This window comes from Enhydra lutris, unplaced genomic scaffold, assembly GCF_002288905.1.
Source record: "Enhydra lutris kenyoni isolate GAN:26980312 unplaced genomic scaffold, ASM228890v2 scaffoldscaffold20, whole genome shotgun sequence".
NCBI classification, from domain to species: Eukaryota; Metazoa; Chordata; class Mammalia; order Carnivora; family Mustelidae; genus Enhydra; species Enhydra lutris.
Genome location: NW_019154104.1, coordinates 33,346,235 through 33,358,724, shown reverse-complemented (window position 1 = coordinate 33,358,724; position 12,490 = coordinate 33,346,235). Strand labels below are relative to the sequence as shown.

At 68.3% G+C, this 12,490-nt stretch overlaps 2 protein-coding genes across 2 annotated transcripts in view; both read left to right on the top strand.

Moving 5' to 3' along the window:
• The first annotated feature begins 543 nt into the window (after nucleotides 1-543).
• LOC111148620 (nudix hydrolase 14) lies at nucleotides 544-7,474 on the top strand. The gene is made up of 5 exons (XM_022505344.1): nucleotides 544-624; nucleotides 3,427-3,470; nucleotides 4,095-4,174; nucleotides 4,321-4,558; nucleotides 7,213-7,474. Exons 1-5 carry the CDS (start codon nucleotides 544-546, stop codon nucleotides 7,451-7,453), a joined length of 684 nt encoding a protein of 227 aa, XP_022361052.1. The 3' UTR covers nucleotides 7,454-7,474.
• LOC111148619 (jagged 2) overlaps nucleotides 4,518-12,490 on the top strand; it is a 31,164-nt gene continuing 23,191 nt past the window's right edge. The window contains exon 1 of the mRNA XM_022505343.1: nucleotides 4,518-4,558. The gene's annotated coding sequence lies outside the window, so the exon portion shown is untranslated. The remainder of the gene's footprint in view (nucleotides 4,559-12,490) is intronic.

The window sequence follows — 12,490 nt, the reverse complement described above, 5'->3', positions numbered from 1 at the left end:
CGCGCTCAGGCGTCCTGCATGCAGCCGCCCGCCGACCCCTCCTTCCTCCTGTTGCAGGCTCCACCGGGCAGCCGCGAGTGCGGACCGCTCCCGCCAGGGCCCAGCTCTCCTCCTCTGGGGCCTGACCTCGCCCCCGCATCCCCCAGTCTCAGGGCCGCGGTCATCCCGCGTGGGGTGGGACAGTCGCTCGGCTCCTCCCGCCAGGGCTGCCCCACGAAGTCCCAAGTCCCCCGAGTACGGGCGATCGCGTGTCCGGTGGGTCCCCTCCAGCCACGCTCGCGGCCGCCAGCCCGCACACCCCGCTGGACGCCGCCCGGCAGCTGGCTCCACGCGCTAGCCCCCGCGCGTGGATCCGGGAGCGCCCCACATCCGCGCCTACTCCGCAGGTGCTACCCGCCCCGCCCGCGCGCTCCGGCCCCGCCCCGCGCGCTCCCGCCCCGCCCCGCCCCGCGCGCACTGAGCATGCCCAGGGCCAGGTCACGCGCCCAGCAGCCCGAGGCCGGCGCGGACTCTGCCCCTGGCCGGGCTGCTCCGCGCGCTGGCATGGAGCGCATCGAGGGGGCGGCCGTGGGCCGCTGCGCAACCTCGCCCTACCTGCGGCCGTTCACGCTGCACTACCGTCAGGTGAGCCGCCCGCCCGCGCGCCTTCCGCGCGCCCCCGCCTCCCGGCCCCGCAGAGCCCCGCCCCCGCCCGCGGCCCCGCCCCTTGTGGAGCGCCCCAGCTCAGCGGGCGGGTGCGGTTCGAGTCCGGTTCCCAGACCGGGTCGGGACACCTCTGGGGACGACCCATCCCTCCGAGGAGGCTGTGCGGGGCCCCAGCACTTTTTGCAGCGGGACGTACGGGGCGCCCCGGGGGTCAGGGAAAGCTTCCTGGAGGCGGTGGTCTTCATTCTTGGCAGTGGAGGTAGAGTTGTGGCGTGAGGAGGCAGCGGCGGGATCTGGCAGAGCACTGGGGAGCCTCTCCAGCTGGGCTTCCTTCCGAGGGCACCTCCGCTGCCCAGCACACAGGCAGGCTGCGCCCCTCCCAACCCTCTCCTCCCGCCCATCCCGCGGCCACCGGCGAGAGCAGGACCACGTGACTCCCTGGGCACCGCGCGTAGACCAAGTTCACGAGGAATGTCTGTTGGGCCAGGGAGAAGCAGCTCCGTGGTTCGGGCCCCTCACCTTCTGCGCAGCGGCCCTGCTGCCCCCAGCGCATTGCCGGACGCTGGAGTATCTCCCGGCCTTCCAGACGAGACTGCTCTGGCGCCTCGCTGACAGCACACGTGGTCCAGGCGTTTGATGCTCCGCTTCCCGGCCACCCCTGGGCCGGCAGCCTCCTGTCCACTCCAAGGCCCTTCCTCTCACAGCTCTCACTTGCTCCGTCCTTGCCCTCTTGGCTCCAGGGGCACAGGGAATTCATGTCCCTGGGATGGGCCCAGGTTGGCAGTGCTGGCCTGGGACAGAGCAGGGGGTCAGCTGAGGGACGGCTGAGATCGCTGCTCTTCTCCTTGGCACTGACTTTGGGTGGCGATGTCTGATGATGGCTGTGCAGCCCCCAGGGGGCTGGGGCTGGGCTGGGGACCGTGGGTGGGCACGGGTGGTCGGGGCACACAGCGGCCCTGTGGCATGTGGCTGCCGTCCTCTCTCCCCGAGCTCAAGTGCGGTAGCCTATCAGGAGGCAGTGGTGGGCCTCGGCTTGGGGAGCCCAGGCAGCGTTCCTCCAGGGGCTGTAGGACACAGGGCTGGGCCGTGCATGATGCAGAGGGACACCTGCAGCCATCCTTGGCCGGGGGAGGCATGGTAGCCAGACAGACCGGAGGCAGGTCACCGCCCTCCCCCCCAAGAAGGTTAACCAGGCCTAGGACCCAACTAGCTGGTCTGGGGCTCCTGGGGGTGGGCCTGGCTGGGCCTCACTGGGCCTCTCTGGCCCGTCCCTTAGCATCCTGCGTTGGCCGGACTGAAGGGTCTGACAGACATTTTGATCTTGAGCTGGGAGGGTCCCTGAGACTTGCAGGAGGTGACACTTATCCTGAAGGAGGCAGGAGGCACAGCAGGCACTTGGCAGCCTGGGGTGGGGGGGGCGGGCCTTCTCCGGAGTGCGTCCTGGGTGGGTGGCCGCCCTGCGGTGGCCAGACCGCAGGCAGACCCAGGCTTGCCTCCTGGGGCTGGTGCCTCGCAACGGCCTCCCAGGCAGCCTGACCTTCCCTGGGAAACAAAGGGCCCCGCCAGTTCTCCAGGGCTTTCTGTTTCCAGCAGAGCTCAGACTCATTTGCCCAGCGCCCCTTGGACCAGCACGTGGGCCTCTGGCCATGAAGCCCCTCTGCTTGCAATGCCCTTCCCTCGGGGGCCTCTGTGCACATTCTGTGTCTGGCGCTCAGGCCCATGTCCACTTCAAGGCTTGCACAGGGCCCCAAGGGTGGGGCCTGCAGCTCTCCAGGGTCTTAGGGCTGACCCAATGGCTGAGAGCAGATGGCCTAAAGGTGCTGGCAATGGGCGGCCACAGGGCAGGTCCCCAGGGCCCTGGGTCCAGCCCCACTGGCAGAGACCCCTTGGGGAGGAGGCAGGACCAGGTGGAATGGCCACTGATCATGTCCACTCCAAGGATGGGAGCCCACCCTGTCTAGTGGTGTCCAGCTGGCAGGATTCTAGGCTTCTCACACACCGTGCCTGTTGGAACCCCACAAATGCCCCTCCTGGCTCTCCCGGCGGGCCTGGTCCAGCATGGCCTCGCACTGCCTCCTCCATTCACTGATTGCTACCTGGAGCCCTGGGAGCCCATCGGGGGGTGGTGCCCAGGCTTGGGGAGCAGGATGATGGAGACAAGCGGCAGACAACAGGCCGACAGGATGCACGAGAGACAGCCCCAGACAGAAGCTGGGCGGGGGCGGGGTCATCCCCTGTCCAGTCACCATCACTGCATCACCATGTCCGGCGGGGCGATCCCCCCGCCCGGCTGGGGCACTCCCACTCCAGCCGCTCCTGCTGCTGGTGTACTCAGGAGGCTGGCCTGCCCCTCCTGCCTTCTTGTTTGTCTCCAGTGGCCTGAGGAAGCTTCAGCGTTGAAAGCCTGATCTCTGCTCCCCTCCCCCACCCCCGTCCTGTCCCTCCCCGTGCCCCACACGGTGCCGCCCACACTTGGTGACAGCGTACATCTCTTGCAGCTCCTTGAGTCCAGCCTGCCCCAGGTGGCAGCTCACACTGGGCCTCGGGTGCCTTTCTACCATGTGCTGTGGGTTTCCGCCCCAGCCCTGGAGAGGATCAGGCTGTCTGTGGCCTCCCTCCCCGACCTGCTGCAGCTCCCGCTCTGGATGGGCTCCAGCCTTGGTGGGCCGCCAGGGGAGGGACTGGTGTAGTGGGTCTGTCCGGCTGGCCCAGGTTCGCAGGGCACTTGCACACATGCTGGAAGCCCTCTGGCCGCCCTGACCGCTGCCGTGCATCTTCCAGAACGGCACTCACAAGTCATGGGACTTCATGAAGACACATGACAGGTGAGAGCCCAGCCTGGCCCGGCTGCTGGGGGATCCCTAGGCTGATGCCCACTGGGACGCTGGGGCTCAGGGGCTGGGAGTCCCCCTCCCCTGCCTTGCTGCATCCCTCTGGGTGCACCCATGTTCTTGATGCACCCATGCTCTCTGGGTGTCCCCTTCTGGCTCCTGGCTCAGGCTGCCTGGACAGTAGTGGCAGCCGGGCCCTCTTGGACCTGGAAGAGGCTGTCTGGGTGCCCTCGTCCTCCCGTGAGCAGCAGGCTGTGGGCTGGATGGCAGGGAGGCACGAGGAGTGTGGCCAGTAGGCAGCCAGCCCGCGGGGGCCGCATGTCCCGTCAGTCAGCTGGACTCAGCTGCTGCCACCCCCAACCTGCCCAGCATGTCCTTCCCCACCCCTGTGCCCTCTTCTGCCCGTGTCCTGGCCTGACTGTGGGGCCTTGGCGTGCTCTGGCCCTGCCTGGGCCTCAGTGTTCCCATCTGAGTAAGGGGCCAATTTCCCCAGACTGCTGGGGAGAGGAGGTGGGCTGGGCATGCTGGGAACAGGGGGCTGGGAGCCAAGGGCCTGGGGAGGTGAGGTGAGGGTGGTGCTTCTGCGTTGAGTACCGTGTCCTCCCCCTCCCCCTACAGGGCGGCCGTTCTCGTGTTCAGCTCTTCCCAGCAGAGCCTGGTGTTGGTGAAGCAGTTCCGGCCAGGAGAGGCGAGCGGGAGTGGGCTCTGGGGGGAGGGGAGAGGCCCCTGGGGCCCTAGGGTCAGAATGTAGATGGGGGAGGGGCAAACTAAAGTCCAGTGGCGGTGGGGCGGGGGTCTAGCATCTACTACACAGCTGTGACCGGGGCCGGCCTTCCCCAACCAGCTGTGTACGTGGGCAAGGTGGAACGCCACTTCCCAGGGTCCCTGGCTGCCATGGACCACGACGGAGGCCGGGAGCTGCGGGTGGCACTGCCTGGCTCAGTGGGGGTCACACATGAGCTGTGTGCGGGCCTCGTGGACCAGCCTGGGCTGTCGCTGGAGGAAGTGGCCTGCACAGAGGCTTGGGAGGAGTGTGGCTACCGCCTGTCTCCCTCTGACCTGCGCCGGGCGGCCACCTACAAGTGAGTGGGGTTGGGCACCTTGTCCGCACCACCTGGGGCATGGGGTGGGCCGGGAGGCAGTGAGCGCCCATCCCTGGGGCGTGCAAGTAGGGCTCTTCTCCTTGTTTTCCAACATGGAGGTGGGGAAGGTTGGACAGAGAAAGCCCTCAGGTTGGGACCCAGGCTGGAACCCAGGGCTCATGGGGGCAGCTCGGGGCACAGGGGTCCCCGCCCTTCGGCCCCTGGCCACTTGGGGCCGGCTCCGGGCGGCAGCCGCTACCGACAGGCTCCTAGACTTCCTGTGCTGGGATTAGGCACCCGGTGCAGTGGGGGTGGTGGGAGGCAGAGGCACAGATCTGCTGTCAGCGGCTCAGGAATGAGGCTGGGGCGCAGGGGCTCGGGCATGCTGGGGAGGGGCAGGGCTGTGGCCTGGAGCTGAGACTGCAGGCCTGTCCCCACCGAAGCCCAGGCGTTCCCCACCATGTTTCAGGACGCGACGTCAGGGTGAAGCCTGTCCATGTGCTGATGTGCTGCCCCTTGGACGCCCTCACGGGTCCCTGAGCCTGGCAAAACTTGGAGCGGGAGGACAGCCCCCTGCACGGCACTGAGCATGGCCCCCCCGCAGCCTTCTTTCCAGGGGCAGCGGCCTGCGCCCCCGGGGAGGGGGCCGGTGGGGAGCTCTGCTTCGCAGCCTGGTGCAGGGGTCGCTCAGTGCTGGGTCCAGGCCCTGTGCCTCAGCTGCCCAAGGGCTTTGTCAGGGTGGCTCCCGGGGCTGGGGGCTGGGGGGCTGGGGCGGACCTCCAGGCCAAGGAAGGGACGGAGCCAGGGCATGGAGCCCCCACGGGTAGCACCGGCTGCTGAGTGGTTGAGCATGGTGGTCTGAGGGGCAGGCCTGCTGTCCGCAGGTACCTTGCTGCTGGTGGCCAGGAGCGCGGGAGGGTCCTGATCTGGGGCTGGCAGGGGTTGCTGGCAGGAGGCAGCCCGGAGGGGTGGGGGACCCGTGGAGGAGCGGCTTTCCCCCCGCAGCGGTTCTTCAAGCAGGGTCTTGGGGCTCTAGCCTGATCCCAAGGGTGCTGGGGAGCCCAGGAGGACTCTGGGCAGCAAGCAGCCTGGGAAGGCTCGCATTTTACAGACAAGCTGTGGCTGTGGGCGGTAGGGCTGAAGGGGCTGGAGTAGAGGTCGGGGCAGGTGTCCCTGGGGGCAGGACAGACAGCAGATGCTTCCTCTTGGAGCGAAGGAGAGCCGGGGGCTCCCCTGCCCGTCACAGGGGACAAGGCCCAGGCATTCCTCCTCGATCGCCCAGTGGAGGGTGGACCTGGGCACGTTCTACTTGCTCTGGGTCGGCGTCTGTACCCGTCTCCTGCACGGGCCGGCGGAAGCTGCTCCTGGAAGCCCCATAGACTGGTGCTTCCGGCAAAGGTGCAGGCCGCGGTCCCCGCCGGAAACTGGCCATCAGGAGGGACTGTGTCAGCAGGGGAGGCCCGACTGGTTGGGGTGCCCCCTCCTGGGCAGTGGGGCACAGAAGCCCCCCGTGTGCTGGGCCACCAGCGAGAGCAGCCCCCAGCCTGCAGGTCTCTGGGCAGCCGCAGACATCTTCGGGTCCCCGTCTCCCGGCGCGCTCTTACTTGACTCCTCTGCGGTCCTGGACTGCAGAATGGCTGGCCCTCCCGGCTGCCCACGCTGCCGGCCACGGCGCCGCACCTGGCTGCCTGTCCCCCTCCTGGTGGCTGGCGGCCCCCTCTGGCCACCAGCCACCTAGGGAGGGGCTCCCTCTCACCCCTCCACACCCCTGCTGCCTCAGCAGGAGCCATCCCCAGCCTGGAACTGGCGTCCTGGCGGGGCTGGCGTTGGGGGCTGTCTGAGCCTGGGCCACACGGTTGCCACATGGGTCCTTGCTTCCAGCCAGCACGGGGCCCTGGGTGCCAGCTGGGGTCTGTGCTAGGAAGGGAGGCCCTGCACGAGGGAGCTGCAGACCCACACTGCAGAGATCTCTGGCTTCTGTTGACCCCCATTTACAACCTCACAGTTGCCGTGGGTCCGCTGTCTGCTTCCTGGGAATGGGGCCTGGTGCTCAGGGGCTGGCCACACTGTGGTCAGGGTGTCGGCTGGGGCCGTGGGCTCATCTGGGGCACAGGGTCCCCTTCCCAGCTCATGTGATTGTGGCAGAATCCAGCTCCTCATCGCTGTGTGGCTGACTGAGGGCCCCGTTTCCCTGCTGGCTGTTGGCCGGGGACCATGGTCCGCTCCCTGAGGCCACCTGCAGGCCTGGACCACGTGGCCCCCTCACGTGGCAGCTTGCTTGGTCTACAAGGCCCATAGGACAGCGTCTCTGATGACTAAGCCTTCACTGAAGAGCTCACCTAATTAGGTCAGGCCCACCAGGATAATCTCTCAAGCTGGAAGTCAGCTGATTAAAGCCTTCAGTCACACGGGCGGAGTCCTTCCACCTTTGCCACATGACATGAGAGCCACAGAAGTGAGAGCCTCCATGAGGCCAGGGTTCTGCCACCCTTGGGGGTGGCAGGAATCTGATGGAGGTGCGGAGGGGCATATCCTGGAGCTCTGCCTATCAGACGGGTCTCTGGGGCAGGAGTGGCTAGAAGGAGGGCCAGAAGGGCCACGGCGGCCCGTGAGGCCTGTGTGGCTGGTTCCGTAGAGGCCATCTCAACCCGCAGGTCTGGTGTGGGACTCACTGGCTCCAGCCAGACTATGTTCTACGCAGAGGTGACGGATGCCCAGCGGGAAGGCCTGGGCGGGGGCCTGGCGGAGGAGGGTGAGCTCATTGAGGTCGTGCACCTGCCCCTGGATGGTGCCCGCGCCTTCGCGGATGACCCAGCTGTCCCCAAGACCCTCGGTGTCATCTTCGGCATCTCGTGGTTCTTCAGCCGTGTGGCCCCTGGCCTGCGTCCCCAGTGAGACTCCAGGGGCCCAAGACCAAGGCTAGTTCTGGCCACTTGGCCTGCAGATGAAAATAAAGGCTTGTGTGGCTCTAGCCTGTGTCTGCTGGCTCTGAGCTGTGACCGGGGTGGGCTTGGGTGGGGGGTGGAGGGACAGTGGGTCTTTCCCAGATGGGCCCTGGGGGAGGGTGTGCTCTCCACGAGAGGCTCTCATTCCACCGAGAAGCCTCTGGCTGCCGGCGGGGCAGGGACGGCTGTGGGCAGCTGGTGGCGGGCAGGGAGCTAAGGTCAGGCCTTAGGCGGGGTCCCGAGGAGAGACAGGGAGGATGGTGCCTGGCCAGGCTACCTGCTGGGGCAGGAGAGGTGGGGCTGGGGGCTCAGCTGGGCCAAGCGCTCAGGCAGGACTGCGTGGTGGGCCACGGGGCAGCCGTATGGCTGTGGGGGTGGTGCCTGGGCCGGCCCTCAGGAGGAGGGACGGAAGTGCAGGCTGTGCGTTCTTGAGGGTACATGCTCCTGGCTCCGGGGCTGGGTTTCTTCTCCGGGAGCCCAAAGCCAGAGCCGCTCTGGATCTGGTCTCGTGCCCCCAGCAGCCCTGGCATGCCCTGGACTGTTGGGAGTTTGTTCCGGGATATCGCTCTGCTCGCCAATCAGTGTGGGCCTGTGAGGCCGAACGACCCCCGCCACGCGTGCCAGCCTGTCTTGCGGGTCAGGCACTACGGGAGCTGCCTCTGTGACCCTTAAACACTTGGGGTCACGGGAGTGCTTGGTGCCCACTCAGCTCCACACCCAGTAAGGCCTCTATAGGCAGTGGGTGGGTTGGAACCCATTACGGAGGGGATGCGGTGATCTTGGGCATTTGCAGGATGGGCTGGGGAAGCTCCCGGAGGGAGGGCCAGCCTGACCTGTCCCCTGAGCCCTCCAAGCTCTCCGGTTAGACCCATGGGCGATGCTGTGGGTGAAGAGTTGTGATGGTTTGGAGAGGGCAGGATGTCCGGGGCCGTTGCTGTCATAGGTGGGGACTGGAGTGACCAGGAGCTTTGCTGCAGACCCCACTTAGTGCCCTGAGCTGCTGTGTCTGGGACCGGGCCTCAGTCCGGCATCGAGGCGAATGCTGGGGAGGGCCATGCCTTTGGCTCTCACTGAGACCCCACCGTCAAGTGCGGGCACCTCGCGTGGGCTGAGGTCTACGTGCCTGCCTGGAAGCCCGCTCCGGCCCCAGGCTGACCCCATGCAGGCAGGTGTTGGCTCCTGAGCATGCCTGGGGGTGGCGGGCGTCCCTCCCTCCCTGCTGGCCTGGGGAGGGCTTGGGGCTCAGGCAGGTTGGGACCAGCACAGTGCAGACCGCCCCTGGGCCTGGCGGGGGAGGCTGCCCGCAGAGGCAGTGCCCAAGGGGCGCACTCAAGCAGCACCACCTGTATGCAAATGCTGGCTGGGACCCAGGTGGGGCTTCCCGGGAGCCCGGCCAGGTGAGGGACGAGGAGGGGCCCTCGGGCCTGCGGCCTGTGCCCAAGGGGCTGTCAGGCCTGGGCTGTGGCGGGGTCCAGAGCAGCCCTGCCCCACGCTGCCCAGAGCGGCCCGGAGACCAAGTCACAGGGCCGGGACTCCGCCCAGCCAAGAACCACACCACCCCGCCTCCCCTGCTCGCGGCCGGCCGCCTGGTGCCTGCCTCTGGAGCTCTGTCCTTCTTGGCCGACCTGCAGGCATTGCCCACAGCCTCAGAGCGGCCTCTGGCAGGTATGGGTGGCGCCGGTGGCTCTGTGCCGTGGGGAGCAAGCTGGAGGCGCCCAGCCGGCAGGGTGGGGGGTGAGGGACAGAGCGCCCGGCCCGGGTGCGGTCCAGCCCCGTCATTCTGCTCTGCAGTCCAACGGGGCAGGTCCGCAGGCACTGCTGCTGGGCCTAATGGAGCTGGCATCGATTTCCCGGCACTGGGGGCTGGGGGGGGGGGGTTGTAACCGGAAACTCCCCTCCCTGGCCGCTATATTTAGCACCACAGATCGCAGGCGGGCGGAAGCACAGCTCATTCCAGAGCCAAGCCAGCTCCATCCAAACTCCAGGCAGCCAGCACCCCAGCCTGGTCCTGAAGGGCCCCTGCCAGCTTGGGGGCCTCCACCCCATCTCGGCCTTGTCAAGCGCCCAGCTCGGAACATCCTGAGAGACCCTCTTACTGGGGAATGCAGAGAGGGAGCCCCCAGGCTAGGGGCGGGTGGACCTGGGTGGGAGACAGGTGTTGGGATCCAGCGGGCCCCAGAGCAGGGACGGGGGTCTTCCTGGAAGAGGGAGAGCAGCCTGGCCCAGCACGGGCAGAAGTAGGAGCCCGAGCCCCCATCAGATCCCCAGCCCTCCAGCCCAGGAGCTGCAGAAATCCCTATGGGGGGACCCCAAAGGGGAGGACCCAGCTGCTCTGGGCCAGGGGGACCCAGGTCCTGCTCCCAAAAGGCCTGGAGGGAAGCAGATGGGGCCAGGCCACTGTCTCCCTAGCTTTGCAGGGCAGGTGGGGGCGCTCTGTACCCCGAACCGGGGCTGGCCAGCAGGAAGGGCCCCAGGGGAGGCTGCCTCCTTGGACAGGCTGAGCTTGAATCCTGCGATAGAGTGAGCATCCGTCACTGCAGCCTCCAGGCCGAGGCCATTCTGAGCGGGCGGAGAACCGCTGCTGGGACCCAGCGGCTTCTGCAACCCACCGCACAGCCAGTCTCTGGGCTGTCCTTCCCGCCCACAGCCGGCCGTGGGCAGGAAGCTTCGGGCGTGGTTGAGGGAGGGGCACACGGGGAATTGTTCTGTGGACCCCGCCTCTCACTTCGCTAGGAATTCCCCCTGCTCGGTCCCAGGTCCCTCCGCTGCCAGGCCCTGGCTGGGTCACTGGCCCCTCTCACTTGTACTGTGGTGACCTGTGGCCTCCCTGCCCTGACCTCACCCCCTGCTGCCCCTCTCCCTGCAGCCAGGGAGCTCTGGGAAAATGTAGGTCACTGCTGTGCAGCCCAACCCAGCTCGGTTGCTCTCTGTACTTCCCTTGGTCTTAGCATGAAGACCCATGGAGAGGCCCAGTGAGGCCCCGCACTCATTCCCACCTTGGCCTCACCTAGGCCTGCCCCTCCCCTGCTCGGCCTCTGCCACTGTGTTTCTCACAGGCCTTCGCGGGGGTCAGGCCTCCTCACCCCGAGGTCTTTGCATGTGCTGTTCCCAGCTCCTCACGCCACTGACCCTCGCCTGCCTTTGGGTCTTAGCAGGCCCCCTGTGCGGTTTGCCCTGCCTGCCTCACCGTTAGAGTTTGTCGTTTTAGCTCTGTTCACCCTTGGACTGGGGCCCCTCAAGGGTTCACCATTAGGCTGAATGCTGGGCAGAGGCACCCAGGGCTTCCCTGGATAGTGGGGCAGTGGGCATGGACAGGGATGGAGCCCTGATCCCCTGGAGCTCTGTATGTCTGTGTGTGTTGGGGGTCTCCTAACTTGGGGCCTGGAGTATATGGGTGCCTGCTTCCGGGCAGGGGCAGCGAGAAGGAGGCATCCCCACAGTGACCCCCGCGGCCATGGCGGCATCTGGAAGGCTCTGAACACAGCTTGCCTTCCCTTATTTGGAGGCGTTGGCTGGCATCCTGCCCCCTCACCCCAGGAGACAGAGGGGCTCAGGCAGGGAGGGACGGGTGCCGGGAGCAGAGCCGGGCCCATCCCTTCGTGGCCCTCAGGGGACCCGGATGCCTGGATCCCGGAAGCACTGCTTGCGGGCAGTGGCCTACACCCCGTGAGGGGGTTGCGCGCTCAGGGCATCCGGGCCCCTTGGCGACTTGGCCGCACAGCCTGGTGAGAAAGAGGGCTGCGCTTGCCCTCCTACCCCCTTCTTCAGAGCCGCTTCTCCCAGGAAGCCTTCCGTGCCTCACCCTGCCCCCCCCCTGCTGCCAGCCACGGCAGCTCCTAGCTCCAGGCAGGGACTGCACTCCTAGCACCCAGTCCCCAGCCAAGGGGCCCATGACAGACTCGCCCAGTTGTTGTGGCGGTGGGGCCGGACCCCTGCGGACCTCGGGATCCCTAACTGCCCATGTGACCCGCCTGCGCCAAAGGGACCCTGCTCGCTGGGGGGGGAGCCGATGTTTGCAGACGAGGAGCCCTTGGAGTTGACCCCGGGTGGGGGTGGGGGGCGGCGCGAGGTTACCCCGGCAGAGGGCAGCACGGTGATGGTGGGGGGGGGTACGTGGGGACCTGGTGACCGGGACAGCAGGAGGAGCCTCTTTGGGGAGCTCCCACTTCGTCCTTTGAGCGAGCACCGCCGCCTTTTATTCCCCGCTCGCTCCCCAGCGTCCCCGCCCAAGCCCCGTCTCCGGCCCGGGCGTTCCGCGAGAGCGTGGCCTACTCAGCCCCGCGCCAGGGCTGACCCGGCACCCAGCTCGCGCCGCGGAGCATCTGTTGCCGGGCGGCGGGACCCGCGAGCCCTGCGGCGGGAGGGCAGGGGTGTGGGCGCCGAGCAGCGCCCCCTGCGGCCGGCGCGGAGGCGGTGGGGGCGGCGCGGTGGGGGGAGCCTTCCCCGGGGAGGGGTCCCAGGCCGCGCCCACCCCGCGTGGGGGCACGGCCCTGATTTGTGCCGGAGGCGGGTTCTCCCCGGGGACGGCGGGGAGCGGCGGCGGCGCACTGATGGGAGGGGACCTCGGCGGTGACCTCAGGGGCGCCCCACCCCCGGCTGCCGACACCCGGCGGGGCGCGCGCGAGGGGAGGCCGCTCGGCCGCGCCGGCCCCCGCACGCCGGCTGGGGCGGGGGCGTGGCGGAACCCCTGCCGCTCCGGGCACCGGCGGAGCGCGCGCCGGGTTCGGGCGCGGGCAGGAGCACCCTCCGCAGCCTTTAAAGCCCGGCGCCCCCGGCCCCCAGCCCCACCCCGCGGCGCGGCCCCGCCCCCTCATGCATATGCAGGTGCGCGGGTGACGAATGGGCGAGCGAGCTGTCAGTCTCGTCCCGAACTTGTTGGCTGCGGGCGCCGGGAGCGCGGGCGCGCAGAGCCGAGGCCGGGACCCGCCGCCGCCGCCGCCGCCGCCGCCGCCGCCGCCGCCGCGAGGGAGGGAGCCGGGCCGGAGAG

What these genes read in the sequence shown, in the direction of transcription:
- LOC111148620 (XM_022505344.1), top strand. Translation starts at nt 544, where the DNA reads ATGGAGCGCATCGAGGGGGCGGCCGTGGGCCGCTGCGCAACCTCGCCC. An exon ending in GCCAGGAGAGGCGAGCGGGA is followed by an intron (nt 4,175 to 4,320) that starts GTGGGCTCTGGG and finishes TTCCCCAACCAG; the next exon opens with CTGTGTACGTGGGCAAGGTG. An exon ending in CGCCGGGCGGCCACCTACAA is followed by an intron (nt 4,559 to 7,212) that starts GTGAGTGGGGTT and finishes CTCAACCCGCAG; the next exon opens with GTCTGGTGTGGGACTCACTG.